This window comes from Rousettus aegyptiacus, unplaced genomic scaffold (genome assembly GCF_014176215.1).
Source record: "Rousettus aegyptiacus isolate mRouAeg1 unplaced genomic scaffold, mRouAeg1.p scaffold_m13_p_4, whole genome shotgun sequence".
Classification (NCBI taxonomy): domain Eukaryota; kingdom Metazoa; phylum Chordata; class Mammalia; order Chiroptera; family Pteropodidae; genus Rousettus; species Rousettus aegyptiacus.
The window spans coordinates 21,575,264-21,599,911 of record NW_023416307.1 but is presented as its reverse complement, the minus strand read 5'-3'; the positions used below and the strand labels follow the sequence as shown (position 1 = coordinate 21,599,911).

The window sequence follows — 24,648 nt, the reverse complement described above, 5'->3', positions numbered from 1 at the left end:
AGAAATGGCAACACCAAAGCCTTGAATATTAAAATATGATGTTTCAAGATTGTGATTATGTGTTAATCATGTCAAACACATCATTGTTCCATATCTGGTGCATTTTGAATCTGGTAAATAGATGTTGGTGCTTGTTTTTTCCTTGAGAGAAGTCACCACATATAAAACAAAGGGTTCACTCCCCTGCCTGTGTGAGTGCCTGGTACACTGTGCCCAAGTCCTGTTACTGTTCTGGGTTTCATCAGTGTCCCGCAGGGTCCAGATGTCCTGTCAGCCTCGGGAAGGAAGGGTCTAAAGAAGTTATGATTGGAGTGTAGGGCAAAAGGCTGAAGAAACTGGATTTGGGTTTTTGTTTTTGTTTTTTTTTGTTTTGTTTTGTTTTGTTTTGTTTTTTACGGTCCTAACAAATAATACAGTAATTATTGTCAAGTATTCATTGTTCAGGCATTAAAAAAAATTCTCTGGTATTTCCATAAAAGAGGAACGAAACATGAAGTAATTAGAAAACTTTAACTAGACTTCAGGAAATACATACTGAAATACAAATACTTCTTAAGAGTGTGTAGAATAAACTATGCTACTTGAGAAATTGACAGCAAACCATCTGGTTTATACGGTCACCTTAAGGACATTCTCCTCTTCACGTCACAACAACTCCCACTCATCTTCCCACCAACTCCACCATCAACATGCCCGAATTCACAGGAATTTAATATTTGGTATTCAATAAAATATTATTTTTAGTTCGATTAGGTGCAGACGAAGAGGTAAGCGAATGCTAGAATAGTATAAAGGTCCTGAAATGATTATAATTGTTGGCATTTATCATGCTCACTATGCGCCAAATTTCACATGCATTTTTCTTAGTAAGTCACCATTATTGACTCCATTTTACAGATAAGGAAACTAAAACACAGAGAGGTTCATAATTGTCTGAAGGTCACATAGCTACTAAGCAGTAGAACTAAGACTTTAATCCAGGTTAATTCCTGAACCCAAAACTTTGATCTCGAGCAAATCCAAGTTGAGGACATGGAATATTGGAAATTCCAACAACAGTTATTCCACTTTCTTACAATATATTGGAAAGACCAAGTGATCAATGACTTATTTTACTTAAAGAAGTGCAGGGACTTTGTATGAGAATATATGGGAAGTGATCGCATGTGGGAAATGGTTACAGCAGAAGCTATTTCCAGACCCTCCAATTGCTGATTCAGTTTCTGATAATCATTTAATAAAAGTACAGAGTAGATTAGAAAATCACTGAAATAACTCAAGAATCCTGAGAGACCTGCCTAGTGGTGTTTATTGCCAATCCCATTACTCCATAGGATTGAGAGAACAGATATTGAGCAAGTAGATTCAATAGAACAGGACTTATTCCTGGAAAACTGAGCAAATCCCTTTTATCATGTCTTGGAATTGCTAGTGCATGATAACAGTAAGAGTTAGTCAGCAGGGCCCTCCTGGAATGTATCTGGCTTTCTATTCGGTAACATTTTTTAAAGAACAAGGGAACTAGGTCATGACTTTCACTCTTGTTTCTTGAGACACTTTAGATGCCTTTGTTCTTACACTCTACAGAAAACAACCCAGAGATGGCTCAGTTTTGGCGCTTGTGTCCTCCTTTACAAAACTGAGCATTCCACAGTGTGAGTGCTCTCTTAGTCATTAGACAATTTAGGTATTGAATGTGAGGTCTCCTTAAGTTACAAAAGAATGAAAATTTTTTCAGACAACCTGCTATCATGATTCCTATTTAGAACTTGATTTCAAATATTTGTGCTGTAAGAACATGTTGTGCATTATATCACATGGAAAATAGAGATGGTTTCAAGATGATATCAAGAAAAGAAAGGCCTCTGTGAAGAGGTTTTATTCAAACACTACAAACCAGTAATATGTGGTGGCCCTCCTTTACTGGACACCTTCAGTGTAGGCTGGGCGACCTTCCATTCCAGGTGCCAGTGTGAAAATGTGCTAAATGACCTCTGAGAACCTGACTGTAAGACACGAATAGCCTTATGAGTCCATTCATATAAAACTTTTCAATTTAATTACAGCATCAACATTCACAGAACTTTAAAGGTAAAAAAAACCCATTTTGGACTTACACAATGGCTGGGTTTGTCTCATGAAGCCTTCCCTCTTGTCATATGTTAGAATATTGTCACATATGCTAAATGTTGGTGGAGTTCAAAAACAATACACTGCTTTGTAGGACAATTTCACATTTTCATGTTTATATACTGTTAGTGACTACTAAATATCGATTAATTACATAAAACCTAGTTTGTTTTTCAAAAATACTTTGAATTACTTTATGACAAAACAAATACACACTTATTTACTCAGATAACGTTATCCTGGAATCTTTTCCTTTTTCCGCCTCTTCCTATCTTCATGTATTCTGCCTTTCTGGCAGAAAACACCCTCCCCCCTTTCTCCCTCTCTCCTTCTTCTTCTCTTTCAACCACACACACACACACACACACGCACGCACACGTGTACTCACAGTGGCACACATGGACACACCACCCCTAGACAGAATAAATTCTCTCCTCTCTGTACTTTCTGCTCTCTGTCCATGCAGTGTACACAGCATGTTGCCATCGATCTCCCCCACTAGACAGAAAACTAGAGGAGGAAGGATCATGGATTATTTACCTTTGTGTGCCCTGACTGGAGCCTGGCACATAGCAGTGTTTAATAAGTATTTGGCAAATAGATAGATGATTGAGTAATTCATGGATCATTTAAGTAATAGGATGACTACGGAAAAAATAGGATTTATTTTGAAATGTGACATTTAAGTCTAACTTTAAAAAATCTGATATTTTCTCAAAATTAAAAAAAAATCTTATTGAATAAAAACCTTGAAATAGCATCTTTTGCAAAATAAACTTTTATAAGAAAATATTTCTGTGTACACCTTATGGATACTCAATTTTTATATTGTATTGAAAGGTTTCAATTTACATAAACACACAGAGCCCCTAGTAAACTTGCTAATAACTTTTGAGCCTCAGTGAGAAATATGCTAAGATCAGTAACCTAGCACCCTTCAGGGGTTAACATTTATTGTTCATCCAGCATCACTTTCCTAATTCTCTGCCTTTCCATAATGGGTCAGCAATCGTCTTGATATAGATAAAAGTGTCTGAAAGGCCTTATACTTGCAGCAAAGCATTAGTCACTCTGTGGTTATCCATAAACCAATCATCATGCTTGCAAAAATGTTCTTTTTCACTTGGAGAATAAGCTGAGTCAAGCCAATATCCGAAGGAGGAGAAGCATGCTTTACAAAGGCAGACTAGACTGAGTAAGGTCTGGCTCAGAATGACACTGATTTAAACAATTTTATGTAGCTTTTAAAATAAAGAACTTCATATATGTTAAAAGTGCTCAAAAAAAAAAAAAGAAAAAAAGAAAAAGAAAAAAAGTGCTCTAGCTATCACCTTTCAGAGTAATCTTAATTTTTTATTTACCTATATGAATACTTTGATAATGAAATTTGTTTTTCAACCACAAATTCACCTATGTAAAAGACATACAGGTGCTTTTAGAACCCACTGAGAATGAAGTCATCCACTATCTCAAGAGGGTGGCCATATTTTGACCTCACCTTCTCAGAAACTCTGTAGTATAGATTACCCTTTCTGTCTTCCCTATTCAATTTCTCCATCCCTTCTATTGGCTTTTAAATACATTCAACTGGCTTACCCTCTCCTTTCCCTTCACCTACTGCCTTTCTCTCACCTCCTCTTTAAAGCCAAAAGAGTTGTCAGTGCTCAGCCTCTGCATTTCCTTGTCTCCTTTTCCTCCTGACTTAACCCTCTCTGATCTGCCTTCTGAGCCCATTATCTCTATAGCCATTAAAGTCATGTGAGTTACCCATGCACTGGATATGTTTCAGTCCTTGTGTTAACTTGCTGTTTGGTGGCATTCAATTCTGTTGACCAGTATCTGCTCCTTCAAATATTCTCTTTCTTTAACTTCTGATCTCTCTCTGACTCTCTAAACAGTCCCTGGCCTCCTTTCCAGGCCCACCGTCCTCCATCCAGCTATTCATTGTTGGCGCAACTCTCTTCTCCTCACTGTACACTCCCTCCCCAGTCAGTCTTTGCTGGTTCTGCATCTCCGGTAACCACTTCAATGAGACAATTACCAAATGCCTATCTGCAGTCCAGGCGTCTCCTCTGAACTCTAGATTTACTTTCCTACTGCCTAGCTGGTGCTTCAAAAGCACCTCAAACTCTATTCATTTAAATTAAAACTCATGATTGTCTCTCCCTTGCCCCTAAAGACCACTTGGTCCTCTTCCAGTATTCTCTATCTCAGTAAACATGACATCACCCATTCTATTGGACCAGCCAGAGACCCACTGTTCTCTCCCTCACCCTCATCTAATCAATCCATCACTCAATACTGTGGATTTTAGCTTTTCAATTGCTCTCAACTCTGTCTCTCTCCATTGCCCTAGAGCAAGATACAATCACCTATTGTCTGAAATGATGTCAATAATTGAGCTACTCCAGACTCTACTGAAGATCTTTCTCCCACTCAGGCAAAATGATCTCTTCAAAGCACAAATTTGATGGTACCACAGCCTGCATAAAACCTTACAGTATCTTCCCATGGCTTTTAGCTTAAAGACCAAACTCCATAGCATGCCCCTCACAGCCTCACATGCCACGGTCTCCCCCACCCTCTGCAGCCTCATCTTGTCCCATATGCCATCTGCTCCTCTCTGTTCTAGCCAGAAGGGCCTTCATTCAGTTTCCACTATGCACCACACTTCTTCCTGTGCTGCCTTTCTTCCCAAAGTGCCCTTTCTCTCCTCTTTACCTAGTTAATGTAGATTTCAGCCTTCTCATTACAACTCAAACTCACTGCCTCAGAAAAGCCTTCTGCCACCTTCCTGATTAATACTAACATCCTCTAAGTGCCTCCGACCTCCCCTCATGACAAACACCGTTACAGCTGCCATCTTGTTTTTCTCCATGTGATTATCCGATGAACATCTATTCCTCCAACAAATAATAAGTTCTGCGAAAGGAACTCCCCTCCTCCATCCATCCTCACCCCCTGGCACATGTCAGAAGCTCAATAAATACTTACCAAATAAGTGAGCAACTAAAGTTTGTATCTTCTCTGAAAATTTTTAGTAAAGTTTTTCTCAGGTTATGACAAAAAACTAATAAGTTCACAGTGATACATTTTGAGATAAAAAGTCGTATTCATATAATGACATATGCAGTATACATTTTGTGCTAAATATATTATTTGTATAAACAGTAACTTTTCAAACAAGTTGTTTTCAAAAGTACTGTGAGAGATCATTTTATTTAACAGAGACTAGGTGTCATGTATACATATATGTAGCAAATATACTTATATATCAAATACACAGAGTGTGATGGTAAAGCTTCCAATGCAGACACTGGAAGACTTCTATTTATTGCCAAAAGGTCTGAGGTCAAGTGTTGCACTACAACAGATGGAACTTGTGTCAAATAATTTCACAAAAGCATTGTAGACAACACTTAGAATGTTCTAAAACACCAAGGATGTACAGGCAGGTAGGGCGATGAATAGGATGTGCTCAATTTGTACAACAAAACAAGGTGACCCTCCTTGTCACAGACCTGGTACAAATGTGTCTGATCTATTTTTCCCCATGCAAGGAGATCTCTACAATGCATAAGCAGTGTTGGAAAGCATTCAACATTTAAAACTGTCTAAAACTCTGGAGCCAGCTATTGCCAGTAATATCTATCCGTGAGATCATATTATTGGGAGAACAATGTGGGACCAACATGAGAAGTGTGTGTGGAACCCTTTCTTGTTGAAAGTTCAATTCTAAGATTGAGCCATTATTTCAATTCACTTCCACCATCCCTGATCTTTTGCCATTGGTCCCTACTAGTCATTACAGGCAAGTCTGGGCCAATCTTTCTTGATAGCTTCCCATGAAGGCACAAAGGAGATCATACTTATTGTTCAAAACTACTGAACAGGTTGCCTTCTTGGCAAGCGGTTTTAGAATTTTTGTTTAACTGCTGACATAATAAATAAGCCAAATTCTACAAATGTTGATTCTGAGCATTTTTTTCTGTAATTCTCTTGACTTAAGCCAAGGACATGCATGTGATTTTACACTGCTATTTTATTCTTTAATTTTATGCAAAGGTTATAACAATTTTCTTCCCACTATTGGTTTTGTAGTTTTATTATTTTGTGTGTTATATCATCTATTACTGTGATCTACTGCAAGGCTACCATCATTTCCTAGACATTCCTGAGCTACATTAGAATCACCTAGAGATCTTGTTAAAAATGCAGGGTCTCTAAACCCACCCCAAAATTGTGATTTGATAGGTTTGGAGTAGTGCTTTGGAATGTGCATTTTAGTAATTTCAATATGGGTGGCCCTCAGAACACAGTTTGGGAAACATTGCTTAACAGGCTTATAAAATAGTAGTTCTGAGGCTTTGTTAGATGATTATTTCAGCAATTGCTAGAGAAGCATAGAAAGCACACTACATTTTTATGGGTATGGAATTACTGAGAAAGAAAGCCATTCGGTCACAAGTGAAAGTGCCCTCAAAGGGCTGCTGTCAGATTGAGTCTGTCTGGCCCATTTGGGACCTGTGGCATCTTGTAGGATGCTACAAAATCGATGTGGGATTATGCCTCCTCATTTATTCACTACTAATAAGAAAATATAGCACCCTAAAACACTGCCTGGATATTCATAAGAAACATGCCACTCATTATGATCCTTAGTGATTCCAAAAACCACAGACACTCTGTCTACTAAATGTGGCTCCTATGACCTCCTCATTTAGTGCTTCTATCCCTCGTTAAGCATGTCTCCTGTAATCACAGTTGGCTTTCTGACAGCTGGCACATTCACACACAAATCGGTAAAACCATGGAAGGAAATTCAAGTAAATTTGAGACTCTCAATACATACAAAGAAATTCTCCACAGACTGCTTCCCAGAAGCAGTGATTTCCAGGAAAAATCTCAAAATTCAGTTCCTATTTTAAAACTAAGTATTTGAGATTTGTAATTTTTCATATGCCTTTTTTTAAAAGGTATTTATCTTTACAATCAGGAAAGAACATCTAAGGATTCAAATAACACAAATTAAGTTCATGACAGTGTCAATTATGGAGTATTCACGCACAGCACAATACTTTCAAAACAATAGTTGCAGAAGCCAGAAAGCACATGCTGTAAGTAATTTCTGAGTCTGGATGGAAGTCGAGGTGCAATGGGAATAGTGGTTATGTGAGGGTCACCATCTACTGTCATAAAAACAAGCAGAAAGTCTGGAGGAAAAGGGAGCCAACACCAATAGTGTGGCAAACACTCCCAACGAAGCTCAATCAATTATTGGCTGGGCTTGAAAATGGCAGTATTGATGAATAAACGAATCAGTTACTCAAAAACTCCTTTTTGGGACTCTGAATTGCCCCTCATACCTGAAGTTCAAAGCCTGCAGTCCTTGAACCTCAAAAGGGTTCCTGTCTCACTCTGAATTCTCACACTGTTCCTAACTGTATGTTTCACTACATTTTTGATTGGAGGGAGAGAGGTGGGTTTTATTGTAAAGCCATTAGCATATGGTATTTATAAATCTACCAGCTAGTTCTCACAATAAAAGGATGAGGATGATCATTATATGTTAACGATGATGACAATGCTAATTATCATGATGATAGCAGCTATTATTTATTGATTCCTTACTACATACCAGGCACTTGGTTAAGCAAGGCCATGTTAACCTTTGTGGCACTTTTATGTGGCTTTATTTATGGTGAGTGAAGTCCACCTGGAGTGCATGGTTTGAACAGCAAAATTCAGGCTGAATTTCAGGCCCTGCTCACCACTGTAGCTGAGTGCTCTTGTGCAGTGAACAACCTGCATAGCCATTCATGGTGGCCCTGTTGTTAAATGACATCTCTAGAGAGGAGAAAACTGAAGCTCGGTGAAGTTAAATAACACGCAAAACCAGCCAGCTGTTAAGTAGCAGACTTTAGACTTCAACTAAGGTCCGGCTCTGAAGCCACTGCCCTTACCCCATAAACTCTAAGCATATAACAGAGAAAGTTTCAGCCCTGTATAATCTATTATAATCAGGAGTAAATATGGATTTCGACACACCATGTTTAAATAAATTGTAATTGGCTGTTACAGAATTGTAATAAATCTTAGAACAAGGTGGAGACCTTGAATTGTTGAATTCTTGAGCCCCTGTAATAAAAGGGGTTGTATGACTACAGAAATTATTTTTCATTATGTTACATTACAAAGTATTAGAGTCCACTCTGCATGATGTCTAAGCACCTTTAGAATTAGTCTCTCCTTGAATCTCATAACTCATCTCTTGCTCTTCAAGTCCCACCAGGTTTCCATCACATAGAATGAGTTACATTTCCCAGAACGCATTTCATGCCCCCTCTTTAAGCCTTGGCACTTTGCATATGACTTTTTTTTCCCCCAGAATACCCTTCCTCACTTCACCCTCAAAACTTCTACTTGTCCCTCAGAATTCAGCTCAGACAACATCCACTCCAGGAGGCTTTCCCGCTTCCCACGCCCCAGTTTAAGACAGGTGCCTCTCCCGTGTGTTCCAGTCTCCCTTAGCTCTGGTGTTCAGTTACATGTGACCACTGGGGACAACAGCAAGAGCTGAGAGGGAGGGAGAACAGTGAAGCTGGGTTATGTATTCCTTGCTCGCTCTCTGCTTTGTCACTGCAGGTTGACTGTCTCCTCTACCCATGGTCACAGCTCCTGCTAGGCAGTGCTCTCGTTGTGCGGCCAAGCATCCTCTCCCCTTTGCTCTTCAGGCAGAGGACTGTTTGTTAGGCCTTCCAGGGTTTCTGGCCCCAGAGAACTATGGTGTTTTTCCTACACCTTGTCCACATCTGTATAAATAGTCCCTTTATTAACTCACCTCAATTACCCAGCTTGAAGTGCCATCTGTTTCTGCCAGGACACTGCGTGACACATAGCCGATCCCATCTGGGATCCATGAGGCTTCACATTCATGCTGACTGGAGGACCTTCACAGGCCCGAGGCCTCTCCTTAGTCCTTAAGGAAAGCAAAGTCTTCCAAAATGGGGTTTCAGAAGAACTTTCAAATAAAGTCCCATATGACCTCTCCATGACCATTTGACACCCAGCCTCTTTCCTGGATCTTACACCTAAGAAATCTTGAATCGTCTTCATACTCTCAGCCTTCAGCCCATAACTGTACCCTAAAGCAACTGCTTTACAAACTTGCTTCTGAGTTCATTAATTCTTCCGGCATTTTTAGGATTTTTTTCTCTCCGTGTATTTTCCCTCACACATCCCTCCTGTTACTTCGGTCCTTTGCTGCACTCTTCCTAGAATATCCTTTCTCCCTTCTTCACCCAGCTCACATGTCACCTCCTCCCAGCTAGAAGTAGAATATCCTCTGAGTGCTGTAGTGCTGTAGTTACTTCTCCAGTGGTACTCTCCAAACATCGAGCTGTAGAATTTGTAAAGTGCTTTTCCCCGCTGCACCCCCCCCCCCAAAAAAAAGATGATAAATTCAAGCTCTTCCTGAGCTGGGCTTTGTAACTTCCTCAAATCCAAATACAGTGCTTTACAGCTTATCTATGCTCAAAAGTCTGTGTGGGATGGCTGAATGGTCAATAGATGAACTGAGGAATATTCTTTACTGCTTTACTCTTCCTGCTGTGGGGCTTCTCAGCTTTAAGGTGTCTATCTGGTAATTCATTCTTATTCGCCAACTTTATGCTGAGTAAGAGTAACAACTTCAAAATTCATTTTTTATCAATGTAAGTATTTTCAATGGTAGGTGCACAAAAGAAATACAACTACTATATAAACATTTGAATTAGCATTCTGACTTTTTTAAGTTGATAAACAGGAACAGTTTGAGTTCCAGTTGCACTACAGAATTCAGTTTAATATTCCATAATTTTTTCAGCCAACTGATAACTAAAGAAAGGAACAGATCCAGCTTGGTAGAGATTGTCTTAGCCAAACTGTGGTGCTTTGAATGAAATAATGTGCTAATTGGCAAGTGAGAAAATATTTAAATATGCTGTATGCATTACGTGCAAACAAGGTAGTTTAGGCACATGATCATAGCTTCATTTCACATGTTATTTTTCAAATGAAATGTGATCATCCTTAGAAAGAATTAGCTCTCTGTTTTAACTATAAAGAGACTGTGATATCATATGAGAACTATTGCTTACAAGGACGTGCTATGGACAGCAGAACTATTAAAATGACACACAGTTAGTTATGCATATGCTAGACATAATTGCAAAAACAATTTAAGATACGGGATAGCAGCTGGAAAAAATTTTAAGTCTTCTCCTTTCACTTTTGATACTATTTTTAAATTAATTCTACAGCTACAAGTAACCTGGATTTTACAGAATTATCTAAAGCTAACTCTAATGACTAAATTAGGGCCCTAACGCGCAGCTACATTAAAGTTCTGCCAATGTTTTCTCCCTAAAACCCTCTCTCCAGGGTTAATTTTTACTGGGCTACGATGAAAAGTTTTTTGCTTACCAGCATATCTCTACAGTCCTTCATCCTTTTGCTCTCAAATAAGCCTATCACTTTGTTTTGAGTCCCAACTGTCATTATGGGAATGCTGGTATGTGGGGATGATGATCCATCCATTCTTTGTCTCGAACAATTCCTTCAACTACTTTGCCAAGTGCTCCATGGAAATTTTTGTCACATACTCTTCAAGTGAAACATTTGGGCCTGCATTGAGGAGAAATACTTATAGCTAATTCCTTATCTCATATCTAGAAGGATCCATGTACTTAAATATTATCTAAATCAATTATGACTTCAAATCATGGTTATCATAGTTAGCTGAGATATCATGGTTACTTCAAATGTTTCTTTGAAAAAATAGAAAAGATGAAGACTAGAAAAGTATGCTGTTAATAAATGACATCGCATTAAATCATCTTTCCATTAAAACCATGGCAAGAAGGCAATGTGATTATAGAAACTGTAAAGTCTTTAATAACAGTAGTGCAGGGAGGGAGTAGTGCCTTGCCACTTACCTAGTGTCCTCACGTAAATTTCTTTATTTTGGTTTTTGATCTCTCAACATCCTTGTTAAGCAGGAGAGAGCTACTATTATGTCCTCATTGCTGATCAGAAAACTATAGTTGCGAGAACTCAGATCTAAACTCTTCTGAATTTTTATTCAAAATCTTGGAATATTACAATTTGATTACTATTTTTTTTCTAATTTGAAAGCATGTGAAATGGTTGTGTTTTAAAAAAATTTTTAACATAATTTTGGCTTCGTTTTTGTTGTTGTAGTTTGTTTGTTTGTTTGTTTTGTATCCATCTTCATCCTCTTGACTCTCCTCTTGGACCTTTCCTTCCTCCTCTCAGATGAGCTGTAGTACCCTTTATGACTCAACAGCACACTTAGTAAACACTTGCTAAACTGCTAGCCCAGGCGGACACTGTGTGAGCTGGTCCTGCTAGCCTCAGTTAACTTTGGTTTATAAAAACTATACATTTCATACATTCCATTATTGTTACTCTGAAAATGCCGGCAAAGTGGACAAATCCCCCTGAGGTAGTTATTCGACCTACGTTAGAAAAAAATAGTGGTAGGGTGGGTGGGAGGGATAGGCTCTGTTCATATGATCGAACGGCACTGTTCAAATTTCCAACCGGTAGAGCAAATCTCATTTCTTTCAACATTCTGTGCAAATTGAACATAAATGTACATAAGTAAATATTGTCATACTCCCCAGAAATTCATATGAATTTGAAGAGTGAATTTTGTATAATTGGCAAAAGAAATGAAATTCTTCAGTTTGACACCTAAACTTCTGATACGGTAACATCTTCTAATTCTATGATTACATGTAATCATAAACAGTCTGCTTTGATGTCAAATTAATCCATTCATTCAATAAATATTTATAGATTCCCTACTATTTGCCAGGCACCATGTTAGATGCCCAGTGATATAACAGTGAACAAAGCAAAGACGCTGCCTTCACAGAGCTCAGCTGAACAGGAAAGAAAGATATTAATAAAATAAACACCCACAACAATCTACAAATGATGATGCCTGATATAAAAGAAACATACCAGATGCTATGAGAATACATAACAGGTGAAGCCAGTCTGGTCTGGGTTTGTGGAAGGCCTCTCAAAGGAAGCAACATTTGAATTGAAACATGAAATGATTAGTTGTTGACTAGGCGAAGATGGGAATGTGGAGAGCGAAGAGAGAGTATGTGTGTTCCAGAGCGTGGAAATAACATGTTCAAAAGAGCTGGGAAAATTTGCCTTTGCAGCTCTTATGGCTTTAGGACAGCATGTCTTTTGGAGCACTGCATTGACTTTTACTGCCAAATAGCTCAATATACGTGGATTGTGATTATTTATGAAGCTATATTTCTAAGCAGTTTATATGAACAGAATATCATGAAACAAAAGAGTTAAGAAACAGAGAAAGCTGGCTATCTGGATGAACCTTAGAAACTGCTAACCAGATGCTCTTTTTGCGGATTATTTCCTTTTGAAAATATTGATAAGGGCTTTCAACACTTTCCCATCATCCTGTCTAAATTGCACATTCTTTTAGAAACGAAGGGGGAAAAGTTAACCAAATTCATAATTTATTAGCCCACTTTCCAAATATGCTTACTGGGTTCTGGTTCATTGGACAATTCTGATTTTTGATCACTTGCCAAATAAAAAATGGAAAATAAATGCTTGACCATTCTGGTACCTTCAACAGTTGTAAATCAAGACGGCCAGCCTCTCATGGAAGGAAAACTTAAAGAGAAGCAGGTCAGATGGAAGTTCATCAAACGGTGGAAAACCCGTTATTTCACGCTGGCTGGAAATCAACTTCTGTTTCAAAAAGGAAAGTCTGTAAGTTTTTCTGTCATCTTTTACGCTTGCATTTTTAAGATCTTAAGCCAGTGGCAAACAGCTAGGCATTTTGTTGTGAGTTAAAATGCCAATGTTTTTTCTTCTTCTCCATTTTACAATGTCATTTTACATATGTTCCCTTCACTTGTCTGTTCTGTTCAGTTCTTTGTTAGTTGCTTCACTAATCCCTCTTCAGTTTATTACGGGAACTTTTTGGTTGTTGTTGAACTACAAAAGGACTGCTCCGTGCTCTTGACTGGAACACTACTTTTTGTTCCTTATGGATCACCTACCTAAATTTATGGCTTATTATATTGATTCTGATTTCTTTCATAATTATAGGCTATATTTATAGGTGGGAACCTGAGGAAGAAATAAAGGCCAGTTTATTTTAAGTAAATTTGTAGTCAACGAAGTTCAATTCTGATTAGCAAAAAAAACATTACTAAGCTTTCATTCATTTAATATTCACTTAATGAATAAAATAGGATTCTAAAAGAATTAATATATATTCATTTAATATAATTTTCGATCTGAACTAGGATGCTCAGTAAATATCTGTATTCTGAATTTTCAGTGAGAAAACTCTGAAATAGCATTCTATTTCTCATCAACAGTGCAAAATTATCCCCTTCTTTTCAAATTGGTTTTATATATCATTAAACTCTACTGATTCAGGATCAAGGGAATGAAATCTTGACCTACTTGGCTATTTTGAAATATAATAATAATAGCTTATCAGTGCTTATATGCCATACTAGATTATAAACTATTTTATAATTGGCTAACTTGTTTGACATCTTTATCAGGAATAATGGTTCGATATTCCAGAACATGTGGCTCAAATATTGAGAAATAATATGGGATTGTATGAAGATCAAAACAATGCCTCTCTCACCCCCAGGGGCATAGTCAGTTAGCAGTGGTCAGCAGTCCGGTTGAAACTTCAGTCACATTATAAAAGGCCTTTCTTATAAATGAAGAAAATGTACATTTTAAAATAACAAATGAAAGTCTGTAATGTAACTTTCTACTTTTGCATTGTTAAGGTCTTGATCTCAGCCAACCAGTTAGTCAATAGTGTTCTTTGACTTCCTGTCTTGGTTAATTCACTGCCCTTCATTAGGTAACTATGGCAACATTTCTTTCTTCATCAGTTTCTCCATATGTCAATTTCTGTACTATAGACTATTTCAAAGAAATACAATTTATTACTTTCAGATACTTACTACAAACCAAATTAAGCTAACAAAATATTATCTAGTACAGACATCTTCAAACTTTACCCTGCATATCCCCTAAGAGAATTTTAGAAAATCTACATACTACCTTGTAGCATTTTAAGTTACATCGACACTTTTATGATGTTTTCACAGTTGCACAAACTGTAATTTCTGTTGAACTTTAATGTTGTCATTTTAAAATAAAAATATCAAACTTCTCCTTTAAATGTAACCATTCGAGACCCAGAGGGTATTATGCTAAGTGAAATAAGTCAGACAGAGAAAGATAAATGCTATATTATTTCACTTATATGTGGAATCTAAAAAACCAAAATAAATAAAACAGAAACAAACTCATAAATACAGAGAACCAATTGATAATTGTCAGATGAGAAGGAGGTTGGGGGATAGGTAAAAAAAGGTGAATGGGATAAAATATCATAGCAGTTTGACACTCAACGTCATCCATTTAAAATAATATATAAATTCGTTCCTCTTTAACAGAAATGTTTGCATCATTTCGTTTTTCCTTGAAATCATATTTTTGTTCTACCTCTCCCACAGCATTTTATCATGATCGCCCTAACATTTTGCACTGCAGTAAAACTATGTATATAAATTGAAATTTAATTATTTTAATTTCTTATGACCATCAGTCTAAATGAGTTTTATTTTTGTCTTTAAAAAAATTATATCATTTATGAAAAACCATATATACCAAATGTAACAAATAGTTATTAAACAGTAAAAAGTGAAATGCTATTAGAAATGCATCTCTTAATGAAATAGATGGGGAATAATTATGTTGCCTTATTGAAGGATGCTTCCCTGGCATCAGTATTCTGAACTGATTTTTTGTTTGTTTGTTTGTTTGTTTGCTTGTTTGACTGTTTGATGCTCTTGAGATTTTTCCAAGTCGCAAATATAGAAAGTTTGGGATGAGTGAGAAGGATGTCCTCCCATTGCAAACTGAAAGAAGAGTGATGGTATAGGGCAGGCGAGAAAGGATAATTGACAAGATCCTCGCCACAGGTACATCCATCCCCCAGTGGGCAAAGTGGATTCAGAGATGTTAAAGACTGAAATTGCTTTAAAGAAGTGTGTGATCCCTTAAGACTATTGGTGCTAGCCCACTGTGAGGCTCCTGTGTTATAGAGATTCTTAAGCCTCTGCTTAGATGAAGCGAAATGTAAATCATTAATATTCCTCCACTCCATGTTTGTAGACAAATCATGCTTCCAAAGCTCCAGAAATTTTCAAAAACAGTTTGATCTATTTAAACATTGGCACCCTGTTGACTCAATTAATATCCCTTTCTCAGAGATAACACAAAGGAAAATTCAATTTCATGCCACCCAAATTATCTCAAATTCTGAGTTAATAATACTCCAAATTGTACTGTTGTGTTTTGCTCTATTAATACCATGTTAATATCAATAAAAATGACAAAATCAAAGAAATATGAATTAAGCAATTTCCCCAATCTCACTGTATTTTTCAATAGATTGTCTATCTTATGATACTAGTGCCATTTTATATTATAATAAAAGGCCAATTCCATCTTCCTTCCATTGTTCTAATGACTCTTTGAGGCCTTAGTACCCAAAATAACTAGGGTCTTGAGCCACAAGAAATGAAAAGGTTCTGTTCCTCTTGGAAAATTCTCCAGCAGCTAGGGATCTTGCCACACCCTGGGAGCCAGCTCATGCTCTTTCCTTCCCATCTGCTTTCCAGAAAGACGATCCTGATGACTCCCCGATAGAACTCAGCAAAGTACAGAGTGTGAAAGTTGTGGCCAGGAAACGCAGGGACCGCTCTCTCCCTCGGGCTTTCGAAATCTTCACAGACAATAAAACTTATGTTTTCAAGGCCAAGGACGAGAAGAATGCAGAAGAGTGGCTCCAGTGCATCAATGTGGCAGTTGCCCAAGCAAAAGAGAGGGAAAGCAGAGAAGTAACCACATATCTATAGGGATCTGCAAGCCGACCTCACACCGAATGCATGCAATGGGCATTGCATTATCATTGCCAATGATAAAAAAGAAAAGAGAGAGAGAGACAGAGAGAGAGAGATAAATTCACCAAGTCATGTTACTTTTTACCAAATACCAGTGGAACAGTTTTCCCTAAGAAGCAAGACCTAAAAGTGGCAGGACTCTTAGTACATTTCATATCCTAATGGTGGTTGCATTAACTCCAGAACATCTATGTAATGCATACAAAAAAAGGAGGTATGGATGGTATGGGGCCAGAAAGGGGAGAGTCAGAATCTGGAAACTTCTGTAGATATGTCATTGTACATTGTAAGAAAACAACTTTAAAAGGTACCTAAACTACCTATCCTAAGGAAAGAAAGGGAGTTCAACAAAAAACAGTCTCAAAAGTATTATAAGAGAGAAAAAAATCCATTAGGAAAAGTCAAATTAATGGACACTGAGGAAAACCATATGACTTACTTAAAGACATATAATTACGCTTATTCTCTCCTAACGCAAATGAGGCTAGTACATGGTAAAACGGTTCTCAAGTTAAGCTAGTTAGGTAATTAAATGTCTATCTTTTAGAACTACTTATCTGATGATTCCTTTTAGGTTCATATAATGTGAGCTAAAGTTTAGCTACTTTGATATATCCCCTGTCCAAGGCAGTAAGTGTAAGCTAGGATAAGCATAGAAAACTATTTTCTTCCATCTTCAAAATATGTGCCACTTCCATTAAACTTTGGGATTTTAAAGTGCTATAATTTTTCTTTATAGTCAACCTTTTAATACTTCCAAATTACAAACATGTATTGGTTTTTGCCATTACTCATATATATATATTTTTTAATTAAACTATGGTAAGCAGAATTCTAGAATGACTCCCAATGACCCTGGTATAACCCTCTCCCCTTGAATGTGGTGGGACCTATAACTTGCTTCTAACTAATAGTGTATGGCAAAGGGACAAGAGAGTCTCTCACATGATTGTGTTACATTAGCTGGCTAAAGTGAAGAGATTTTGTAAATTTAATTAAGGTCCTTAATCAGCTGACTTTTGGTTAATCAAAAGGATATGATTCTGGGTGGGCCTGACCTAACCAGATGAGCCCTTTAAAACAGGGTGAACAAGTCAGAGACTCTCTCTCACACTGGCCTTGAATAAGCAAGCTGCTATGAGTTCTACAGCTTCACGTAAATAAATTTTGCCATCAGTGAACTTGGAAGAGGATCCCAAGCCTCAGATAACACCTTGATTGCAGCTTTGTGAACCACTGAGTGGAGGACCCAGCTAAGCCATGCTTGGCCTTCCAACCTGCAGAGACTATGGGATAATAACTATATGCTGTTTTAAGCCTCTAAATGTGTGGTAATTTGTTACATAGCCACAGATAACTAATACAAAAGCTAACTTGAAATACACATGAAAGATAATATCTTTCCTTGACATTTATTAACTGTGTAGTCTAGCATAAAAACCTAGAGAAAGATTTCAAGTAGTCGACCCCTTTAATTTTACCCTGACTCTACTGCTAACTCACTAGGATAGGAAATATAAAAGACCAAGTTTGAGGAAGAACATGATTCAATTTTAACATGTAAACTTCAAAGGTATTGTGAGTCACGGAAGTTATTACAAGTTGGAAATAGAGTTCTAAAAGTCAAAATATGGGCTTATTGGATATACAGATGGTCACTGAATATGTGGAATTAGATGAAATTACTCAGGGAGAATAAGCCATAACACCTACCAGGGGCTTCCTTGGGACATCCAGCATTTAAGCAAAGGCAAGCTGGATGGGTTGACTAGTGTTCAGAGATGTCACAGACCAGGGGAAATAATGTCACAACAGCCAAAATAAGTAAGGTTTTCAGGGAAAAGGGAGAGATCAACCATGTGAAATCCTGGAGAGTAATCACTTCAGATAAAGAATGACTTTTGCACCTGGAAAGCAATTGCTATCATTGGTAAGAACAATTTCATTGGAGCGATGAGGTAAAAACCAAATTTCAGTGGGTTGAGTAATCAGTAGGAGTTTAGAATTTAAAGCAGTAATTGGACTATCTTTACAACAAAGTAGGGCTAAGATGTAGAAAGTGTTTTGTTGTTTATTTTAAAGATGAATTAGACTTAAGGGCAAGAAATTTAAAATATAGAAAGGAAGAGGAAAAATAACTTTGCTCGAGCAGTTTCCAGAAGTAATGAAGAAAAGATTAAACTCTTTTATGCTGCAGCAATTTATGGAGCAGCTACTAAGTAACAGGTATCGAGCTTGGCCTAGAGAGACAAAAATAAAAGACCCAGCTCCTCCCCTAACAACAAAAATCGACATGCTACATGACAAGTGCTTTGATGGAGGTTCGCATAGGGTTCTACAGAAACACAAGAGAAGGTACCACTGTAATTGACTTTGAACTCAGCGTAGGCTCCCTTCCTGTTTCTCAAAGGTGTCAAGAGAATGAGCTCATCGTAAAGAAGTAGTAGGAGTGTTGCCGGCAAAGAGCAAATGGTTGGTAGAGGAAACCACCTTGCAGAGGCAAAAGAGGGAGAGGGAACATGGTCCATCTGCCAAACACCAAGTCCTTATCTAGGACTGGAACATAAGGGGCCTGCTGGGGGATGGTGCAGAGTGATGCTGGAAGGGCCCGCGGGGCCAGAGCATGAAGCGCTTGGTTCCATGCTAAAGATCTTGAACTTTTCCTTTAATGTGGTAAAGCACCATTACAAGGTTTTAAGAAGATTTGCATTTAAAATTTTGATACCGATATAGTGAATGGATTATAAGGTAATCAAAAATTATAGCAGAAAGATTATTTGAGCAGTTCTTGAAAGGTAGTGAGGACCTGGACTGATGTCATAGCAGAGGAGACAGCGGGAAATGGAAATGCAGGAAAAATATCGAATTAGTAAAATGGACAGGACACTGGCAAATTGGATGGAGCTGGGAGCTGGAGTGTAGGAATGGGGAGGACAGAGTCTCTGGTAACATCTAATGCTTTCTTGGGAAACTTAATGAATGATGGTGACATTCACTGAGCAAGAAAATTCTGAAGCTATGGTCTGAGAGGTGAAACAGATGGCAAATTTAATTTTAATGTATACATTCAGAATATTAATAAATGATTCACTTTGGACTGGAGGAATATCTCCTCCTATGAAGCTGGGTAGGAAAAGGGTGAGACTAGGCAGAGTCATAAATGATTCTCTAAATATTATTTTTAAATCTACTAGCTCATTCTTAAGAGTCAGTGAGTAACCCTAGTTGGTTTGATCGATTAGAAAAAACTGGTCTATGGGAGGTAAACACACAGTGTAAATATATATATATATGCCGTATTGTTAAAGTGTACAGATGAAACTTATTGGATTTCGTTAACCGTCACCACAAAAAAAAATTAATTTTTTAAAAAAATAAAATACTGGTAACTGACAAATAAAAATAAAATATTAAGTCCCATTGCATTAGTTATTAGCATTTTAAATGCCAATAATGTGTTCGAACCTTTCGTAGCAGGTTGCAGTAAAACGCCGGCCATGTCCTAACTCTGTTTTCACTGGAAGTTTGTCCCAAGAAAGAGCATGGCTCGACCAGCTCAATCTGGAGGAAGAGAATTATCTTCGCTACTTGCTACGAAGTCCTTGTGATCTAATTAACAGAATGCCTCTAGTTCAGAACACAACTCTCAGAGCCTTTGAACCAGATCTAAAAGGAAGTAAATGTGTGAAGTGTAAATAACGAGCTTCCTGATTTCACTCCGTAATGCAGTAATTCCAAATGCAGGCAAATTCTCCTGGGTTCAGAACTTCACTAGGAATTTCAGAATCATCAGCTTACCACTGATGATTCTGGCACTTCCACCCCTGTTGCTGGCTGGTTTACCACAGACTGGCCTTTCCCAAGAGGGTGGCTGTTCCCGATGCTGATCTAAGAAGAAACCACTTTTTGAAACATGTTTAATCCTTTTTAAATGTTGGTATGAATACAATTACAATCATGGACGGAAATTCACATGGTTTTGATTTTTTATTTCAATGCTTTTTCCCACACAGATAACTGTGGAAAGATAAGTGTTTATGTGTGAGAATCTCATCTGATTATTTTTTGAGAACCTGGAGTTTGGTAGGTACAAATGTTCAATATTTTCCTAATACTGGGTTTTCTAAACAATCCTTATAGCTGGTGATTCGAGGGACAGTCACTGGGTCATCTTCAACTTGTCTACTTTTAAATTTAGGATAATCCTTTGAGGCCTATTCTCAGGCATAAATAAAGATTACCTGGTTGAAGAGCATTTCGCATTTTAGGAAATGATTCTGAGATGAGATGAGAGAATATGTGAGCTGAACTCAAGGTGTCCTGAAGAGCAGTAAGTATCATAAATGTCCTAGTCAGGATTTTAAATGCTAGGTTTAAATTGCTCCAGTTAAGATTTTCATCCCTAAATTCTAAGTTTTCAGATGAAAAACCAAGGAAAATCCAAGATGTCATTTTATACCAGAATAGCACCGGTGTGTAGATCTCTTGGGGCAATTCCTCCCAAGTTTCCTCTGAAAAACAAAGAGGTTGAAAATTAGGGAGATTCCTACAGAGGAAGTAGAGTCTAAAGAAAATGACGGGCTCTGGGCATGGACACATGAGGATTCGAGTCCTAGCTCTACTAAAACTAAATTACCAACCTGAGCAAATTACTCATCTCTCATCTCTAGGCTGGAGATGAAAATATCTATGGAGCAGAATTGGTATAAGGCTTAAATGTCATTTAAGAGGATCCAGCAGAGACCTTTAACTCAACAGGTGCTTGATAATGACACCCCATCTTTGGTGTACCCCTAAGGAAGGAAAATATCCTACCAATGGAATTACGATGCAGTGCCTTAATAGGAGTACAACAAGTAGTGTTTTACTTTAAAATTATCTATTAATCTTTTATCTATTCTGACAGATTTGGCGGTTTCTTCCGACTTAGGTACTTTGTGTAGTGTATGGTAGGTAATTCTGTTATATCAATTTCAGCAACAAAATGAAACATGGTTTTATCTACATGTCGATGTCTTCCTAAGTAAAAAACATTTAGCGGTTGCTTTGCAAGACCATATGGAACTGTGGTCATTCCTCCAATGATGGCTCTTAGGCTCGCTAATGTCACATTTCATCCCGAACCACGATTTCAGTGCTTTACTGTGCATATAATAACTTTTTATTTCAAAGTCAAATCATATCATAATTTTTAAAAACCTGCTAAACAGCAATTAACACATGTAGTGTCGACTCTGCACTTGACTCAAATGAAGTGACAACACAGAGTTGAAACCAAGTTCGAGCGACACCTAGCCACAGCATTCCTGGTGAAAGACAACTACTGATTGTGAGACACATCCCAGTTTCAGAACTGTTAAAGTATGGGAGAAAAAATGTAAATAAATGAGCAAAAGTAAGTATTAACTTAAGAGTTCCATAGGGGCTTGTTTCATAGTAATCAAAACTGTACATATATGTTTTGTGAACAATAAAGCATATTGCAAATGTTAAAAAAAAATTAATCTATTAAAATGGTTTAAATGCCTCTGATGCATCCATTAATTCTCAAAGGTGTGAGATCAGCCATTCTTGTGAGTGCTTACGCCCTATATTACTCTTGAGAAACAGAACCATTAGGATTTGTATAGAGAGCTAGACAGAAGGTTTATTATAGGAATTGGCTCATGCGGTTACTGAGGCTGAGAAGTCCCACAAACTGCCACCTCCAAGCTGGAGACCCAGGAAAGCCAGTGGTATAAATCAGTCGAAGTCCAAAGGCCTAAGGACCAGGGAAAACAATAATGTAACTCCAAGTCCAAGGTCAAAGGCCTGAGGACCAGGGGCCACTGTGTAAGTCCTAGAGTCTGAAAACCCAAAAACCAGCAATTCTGATGTCCAAGGGCAGCAGAAGATGAACATCCTGGCTCAAAAAGAAAGAAAGAATTCAGCCTTTCTTCACCTGTTTTTTGCATTCTGGCTTCCAAGAATTGGGTGATGCCCACCCTCATTGCCGAGGGTGGATTTCTTTACTCAGTCTATTGATTCAAAACGGTACTCTCTTCCAGACACGCTAAGAAATAATGTTTCGCCAGCTCTCTGGGCATCTCTTAGGCCAGTCAACTTATACAAAATTAACCACCACACCCTCTTTTGATGACAATAACAATGGCTGATGTCTACACACAAGCCATGTTTCCGGTGCCTCTGTGTCCCCATTCCCGTGCTCCCCTTTATCCAAATTCTCTTCCCCGCCAGGGAAGCAAGATGGCAGAGATGAGGGCAGGGAGACCACGGTGTGTCTTTCACACACTGTCACAGACTGGAGAGCCTGGGGGTGAAATTGGGATGGTTTCTGAGGAGGAATTCCAAACCAAGTAGGAGGAGCATTTTCTGGAAGATACCCTTGAGGTCAACCGTACCAAACACAACAGTAGGTCTGGAGCCAAGTTGGAAGCTGAAGAACCAGAGAAGAGCAGAAGTAGGCATAGAGCAGAGTGGGTGCAATGGGTGGTGGGATGTATGAACTTTAGAGGAGTAGGACAATCCCCAAGGCTGGGTTTTTTCAGGTGCATGCCTAGGTGAAGAAGGTTCTATTCAAAGTACTTTGATGAGACAGGTTTCCACCTCCACAAGCGCCTCTATTACCAGATTGTACAACACCCTAGAGTCATGTACTTGGCAGAACAGACAACAAGCTCCAGCTCCTGGGTCCTGTCATGAGAATCCCAGCCTCACAGAAACCTTTTCATATTGACATTCTTCTCAGTCTACACCCCCGACAAAGACATACTGAACCTTTCCACTTCAAAGAAAAACTCTCTGGGTGTTTGGGGAGTGGAGCTGGATATCTTGGAACTTTCTTGTGCATTTTTCTGTGAGAGGATAATCACACACATTGTGTTTACATAGTTCCTTATGCCTTGGTAGAACAAACCTTTTTAAAGCTCCTATTAAATAGAAAGAAAATGTATTTCCTCTGTCATTCAATCAATAAAATTATTAGAATTCACTTTGGTCCCGAGAACCCTAAGGAGTTATAAAGTACTCAAATCATATGAAAATGTAAAGTAAACAAAGGACAGACTCAGTTGCTCACAGGAATAACAGTGCTCCACGAGACTTCATTGGAAACTGGAGAGAAAGGGGGTTAATAATAGGAAATTCTAATTTTTCCCTTTTGAATTCTTTTACAATTTTTTTTTGCCTTGTTTTATTTTTTAACTAACAGTCTACTTATGTCAGGATAACATTTCTCGGTATAGCGCACATTTATACACATATACAGACACATACTCTTTTGCACAGGTGCTACAACAACAAAACAATTGTTTTCACATGTACTTTGTAGAAATCAATCTTATTTCATTATCTTAAATTAGCTTTTTCTCCTACCATCTTTCTGTCTAACTAGGCTGGATTTCATGCAATCAGAAAAATTTTATGTGTGTTGAACTGCCCTTGACACTTCTACAAACCAGATTTCCCCTAGGGTATTTTGTTCCCTCTTAATTCAGAGCTATTATAATTTGAAGGAACTGGTCTCAATGTCTTATCTCTTAAAGAGAAAAACAATAATCCTGTTTACCAAACTAGCTCATAAACACACAAATCAGAAGAGGGCTCATCTTTTTTTTTAATTTAATCAAAATAACAGTTTGGAAATATCTATCTTGGAAAATTAGCCATTAAATATAACACTTAGGGTATGTGTGCTTTAAGTACTGATTTGAGGGCATTTTAATCAGGACTCACTCAAACATTTCATAGAGAAATATCTTATGCATTACCACACAAACACCTCTCACCTACATATTCATGCTCTTGGCATCACTGTTAATATTGTTGTCTCTGAAATCTTGCTGTTATATCAGCCATCTCAGGTAAATACAGATGAAATGTCACTGTAGCCAATACTGTCACAGTGTGGTTCCAGGGTAAGGAAGCCACCAGCAGTATATAAGGCAGCCAAGGAGACTAGACCAAGTTCTTCCAAGGAAGAGGACTCAGCACTTATCATTCACTTAGCAATATCATAGGCTATTAGAGCAGGCGGAATCTTAGAGCATGTAGGGTCCAAACCGCCACCCCATGGAGAAGTCTCTTTCTTGTCATTATTGGCAGGTGTCATTCCCAGCTGCTCAAACACTTATAGGGACACAGAACCATTACTTTATCACCAGTCCGCATCTTTTTAAATAATTTTTTCCAATTATGAAAATAAGATTTAGTATAGGAAATTCAGAAAACATGAAAAGAATATTAAATTATAATTTCAATTACCCATAATTCCAGAACCCCAAAACAAGTGGTCAGATGTGATTCCTATTAGGTTACTCATCAATTTTTTTTTTTTAATTCAGACTTTCCTTAATTTTTAACTTTAGTCCTAGCCTGGTTCTCTCTCCACAGCCACACAAAATATCTGCTTCCCCCTCCAAGATAACACTTTAAATAATTTGATTGAGGTGTTTATTCA

At 37.8% G+C, this 24,648-nt stretch overlaps 1 protein-coding gene across 7 annotated transcripts in view; it reads left to right on the top strand.

The window, feature by feature from the left end:
* VEPH1 (ventricular zone expressed PH domain containing 1) overlaps window positions 1–17,022 on the top strand; it is a 211,450-nt gene extending 194,428 nt beyond the window's left edge. For all 7 annotated transcript variants that reach the window (XR_004950618.1, XM_036219927.1, XM_036219925.1 and 4 more), the window contains 2 exons: window positions 12,815–12,951; window positions 15,909–17,022. Coding sequence is in view for 6 of the 7 variants with exons in the window: in XM_036219927.1 (XP_036075820.1) it covers window positions 12,815–12,951; window positions 15,909–16,145 (374 nt within the window). In the remaining variant the exon portion in view is untranslated. The remainder of the gene's footprint in view (window positions 1–12,814; window positions 12,952–15,908) is intronic.
* Window positions 17,023–24,648: the final 7,626 nt, after the last annotated feature.